General features: G+C 36.8%; 1 protein-coding gene across 1 annotated transcript in view; it reads right to left on the minus strand.

Moving 5' to 3' along the window:
* Positions 1-6: 6 nt before the first annotated feature.
* The window catches only part of LOC147471910 (uncharacterized), a 49,611-nt gene continuing 44,617 nt past the window's right edge, over positions 7-5,000 (minus strand). Inside the window, 1 exon segment of the mRNA XM_086535992.1 lies at positions 7-2,210. Within this exon segment, the coding sequence (XP_086392118.1) occupies positions 345-2,210 (1,866 nt within the window). The 3' untranslated portion in view covers positions 7-344.

Genomic DNA, 5,000 nt, shown 5'->3' on the forward strand with positions numbered 1-5,000 from the left:
ACATGTAGCCCATCAGACATATATTTCCGCAGTAAACCAGAGTTTGATAAAAGAGGGAGTCAGAAATAAATCTGATGATTGAGATGCTGGAGACGGTAGGAAGACTGAGGGTAATTTTGGAGGGTGTTGTTAGTCCAAAGCACTGACACTAAGTAATGCAATCTGTTCAATTTAAAGACTATTTACATATGAACTTGCGTCAAATAATCAGTATATGCAAGTTGCAATTGGAAGCCTACAAAAAGTTTTTGTAATTAGCAGTCATTTATCATTTTCAAGTTGTAACTATCCATCACAAAACTATAACAAGTTGTTGGTGTCTATCACACAATATTTATTGGTAGTTAAACTTCAGTTTCGAATACAGTTACTCCATGTAAATCAAGCTTAGATGTGAAAAATGATACGATCTCTGCTGCTCCGTACCCAATGCAAGAGGTTTCTGTGCTGCCTGCAAAGTAAGCTTTTACTTTGAGAGGTTCTTTGGTGTCTCTCTTGTACATACGTTCAAATATAGATTTTATCCTTTTCTGTAAACGGTCTTCCCAATAATATTCATTGTCCTTGAAGTCTTGCAATTCCAAGAAAAATGTGTTTTTCAGAATGAAACCTTTTGGTGAAGGGATTTTGAAGAATATCTTATCAAAATACTTGTATCTGCTCTGGATATCTCTTGGTGCCCACTTTTCCAATTTGAGGGAACTTAGAACCATCTTACAGGCCAGGAACACTCGCCGCTGGTCAGGAGTCAGATTCTTCATGATTTCGTTTTCCGCCTGTGCGAAGGAGAACCTCCACTCACCGTTGCCAATACTGTTGATATAAACTGACTTAATGTGAGGCGGTGTAAGAGGTGGCCTAGGCAGGTCTGCTGGCCAGGGAGCTTCCATAGTGGGCACAATGTCCACATCCACCAGCAGTAAAGGGAACTCCTTGCCTGTCCAAGCAAGACTAAGTCCCACTCCAACTTGAGTTCTTTTAATCCCAGGTGGAATAATTGTCATTCTTTCGTCGTCAGGTTCCAAATCTGAGAGGCATTCCTTAACTGTATTGTAAAATGTATCTAAGAAGCTATTGCCTTTAAGAAGGCTTGCAATGTTATTGTTATTTGATGAAACCTCAATTTTTGTTTTACAACAACTATAATTAGGTCCCATTTCTTTCAGTGACACTTGCAGGTCTCCATCGGGATAGCCATTAAAACTGCTCAGTATAATATTACAGTCATATTCGTCTGGGCAAAAGAGCCTTACGTTGTCTGCCGAACTTCCTAGCATTAGGAGTTCCCCGCTAAACATGGGATTTTTCATAGCAACAGCATTCTTTATACTGTCTGCCAAACTGAATACAGCTGCTTGTATGTCTTTGGATTCTCCTCTTGAATAGTTGACATGGACTTTAGCTATTGCTTCTCCTATACCATTCACTTGCCATTTTTTCTTCAGTTCTTTCAAAAGAATATTTATTCTCTGAGGACCAGTATTGGTTTTTTGTATGTCTATGTTCTCTAGAGATTTTAAGTCAAAATCATACAGTTTCAGGTAGTTTCTGTAACCATCTAGAAGGTCCATTGCTGTTAATCCATTTCTGTTTTCCTGATAGGTCTTTAAAAAGTCCCCCAAGTCCTCGTAGCCATGCATGCAAGCATAGTGTGCAGGTGTGTTGCCGAAACGATCCTTTGCATTAATCGAAGCTCCGTGACTGACAAGGTATCTGGCTGCAGATATATTGTTCTTCAAAGCGGCGTAATGCAGAAGAGATGCCTGACACACTTCGATTTCGCTAGTGACCTTCTGTTTTCCCACATGTACCAAAAGATGAAGGAAAAGTGGAAACTCCTTTTCACAACTAAGGATTGCCGCTTTCTCCAAAATCTTGCTAAGGACATTATATCTCAACTGTGTTTTAGTAATCAGGTTCAACACATAATCGTATGTGAAATCAATGAAACTATCATCTTCGCAATCCTGGTTTCTGGTGACAAGAACCAGTTTTTCCATCCAGTCATCACTTTCAGATAATTCCTTATTCAACCACCAGAAGGTTGTCTTCCAACACAGTGCATCACGGCCTTTGTCTGTTTGTGAAGAGTATGCACAATACAGTGACAGGAGAAGGAAAACAAACTGCCGGGCTTCCTGTTTCTGTGTAGGATCTCGAGCCTTTTCTGATTCATCATTCAAACGCGCACATTCTCTCGCCATAGTAGCCTGCAGAAGAAATTCAAATATCAAATATGATGTATATATATGTATATATATAAATATATATATATACATATGGTATTTATTATATATATATATATATATATATACATATAAATATATTTATACAAAAATACACATATAATTTAACATTATATCTATGTTTATTTATCTTTACACAAACACATATATAAAACAATAAAAGATATAACCACCCTTATATGACAAATGCATAATGATAAATGTAAATAAATAAATAAATAAAGGTAAATGTAATATAACCGGATTACCTTGAAAGTGACGTCTTTGTTGATTTGTTTCAATATTTACATATCTTTACATATTCTTATACATATATATATATGTACATATATACACACATATATGTATATATATATATATATATACATATATATATATATATATATATATATATATATACATATATACATACACACAAACGCAAACACACATACACACACGCACACACACACACACACACGCATATATATATATATATATATATATATATAATATATATATATATATATATATATATGTATATCTATATATATTTGTGTATATGTATATATATATATATATATATATATATATATATTTGTTTATATATAAATGTACAAATTTATATATAAATATGTATAAATATACATACACAAACACATACCCATATATATATGTATATATATATATATATATATATATATATATATATATATATATATATATATATATATATATATATCATCATCATCATCATCATCATCAGCCTGTATCAATCCACTGCAGGACGTAGGCCTCTCTCAATCTTTTCCAGTCATTCCGGTCTTGTGTCCTCTGATTCCAGTTTACTCCTGCGAATTTTGCTATTTCATCCCGCCATCTAGTCATTGGTCTTGCCCTGGGTCTCTTTGTGTCGTGTATTACCCATTCTGTTGTTTTCCTTGTCCACCTGTTGTCCTGTCTCCGATATATGTGTCCAGCCCACTGCCACTTTTTCTTTTTGATGGTCTTGAGTATATCCTCTACTTTTGTTTGCTGCCTGATCCATGTGGCCCTTTTCTTGTCTCTTAAGCTAACTCCTAGCATAAGCCTTTCCATCCCTCTTTGGGCGCTTACTAATTTCCTCTCGAGTGCCTTGGTCGTAGTCCATGTCTCTGATCCATATGTCATGACGGGGAGGACGCATTGGTCAAAAATCTTTCTCTTTAGACATAGTGGCAGATTACTTCGTAATATGTTACTATGTTTACCGAAGGCACCCCAACCTAGCCTGATTCATCGTTTTATCTCGGCTTCGCAGGATGTACTCGACTGAATGAGTTGCCCTAAGTATACATACTCGTTCACTGCTTCTAGTACCTCGCCTTGTATTTGTATTTGCTTAACTGGGGTTCGAGTGTTGAACATGACTTTAGTCTTTTTCATGTTCATTTTAAGGCCAATCTTCAGACTTTCCTTATTTAAATCGCTTATTAATTGTTGTAGTTCATCTGCTGACTTACCGAAAAGAACAATGTCATCTGCAAATCTTAGATTGCTTAAGTGCTCATTCCCTATTTTAATCCCTCTCTCTTTCCAGTCTAACTTCTTGAATACTTCCTCTAAGCAGGCTGTAAATAGCTTCGGTGAGATGGTGTCGCCCTGCCTAACACCCTTTTTTATTGGTATTTTATTGGTTTCTGCGTGGATTTTGACGGTCGCTGTACTACCTCTAATAATCTGCAGTATATTTCATCTACTCCTTGTTTACGAATTGCATCCAGTACTGCAGATATCTGTACCGAGTCGAATGCCTTTTCATAATCTACGAATGCCATACACAGGGGCTTCCTATATTCGTTCGTTTTCTCCCTTATTTGAGCTAGTGTGTGGATATGGTCTGTAGTTGAGAATCCACTGCGGAACCCTGCCTGTTCCCTGGGTTGTTTTGAATCTAATGTATCGGTGGTACGGGCTGTGATGATTTTTGTGAACAGTTTATAGATTACTGAGAGGAGGCTTATAGGTCGGTAATTCTTTAAGTCTTTTGTGTCTCCCTTTTTGTGTATTAAAATTATTATTGCGTTTTTCCAGGCCTTCGGGATTTTACCGACGTCTAGACATCTGTTATAAAGACTGGCCAGCTTTACTGCCGCAATCTCTCCTGCGTCTTGAATAAGATCTACACTGATGCCGTCTTCTCCTGGTGTTTTTCCTCTTTTCATGCTTTTTAGTGCCCTATTTACTTCATCTACCGTGATGTTTGGAACATCTCTAATTGTTGTGTTTGTCTCCGTATGTGGTTGGTCGTTTGAGTGGTATAGATTGCGATAGAAGTCTTCTATTACTTTGATAATTTCATTTTTATTGTATGTCGCCTCTCCGTTGGGTTTCTTTACTGCATACATTTGGTTTTTCCCTATTCCGAGCCTCCTCTTTGTTGCCTTAAGGCTGGTGCCGGCAAGCAGAGCTTCGTTTATTTTTCGTATGTTAAATTTGCGTACATCCTCTTTCTTCTTCTTGTTTATCGTCTTAGTCAGCTCTGTTGATTCTATCTTGTCTCTGATTGATGTTATTTTCATTTCCCTACGCTGTTTCATAACCTCTTTCGTCTCTACCGAAAGCTTACTGAACCTTTCTTTTTCGTCTTTACCCCCTATTTCAAGTGCAGCTTCCATTAATATCTCACTGAATTGGTCGTTCATTTGGTCTATGTCAAGATCTTCTTCGAGAGCTGAGTATTTGTTTCGGATGTTGATACTGAATTCCGTCGCCCTAATCTTGATGTTGGTTAGA

Source organism: Penaeus japonicus, unplaced genomic scaffold (genome assembly GCF_977035675.1).
Source record: "Penaeus japonicus unplaced genomic scaffold, GWHDUDI00000001_assembly GWHDUDI00000004, whole genome shotgun sequence".
NCBI lineage: Eukaryota > Metazoa > Arthropoda > Malacostraca > Decapoda > Penaeidae > Penaeus > Penaeus japonicus.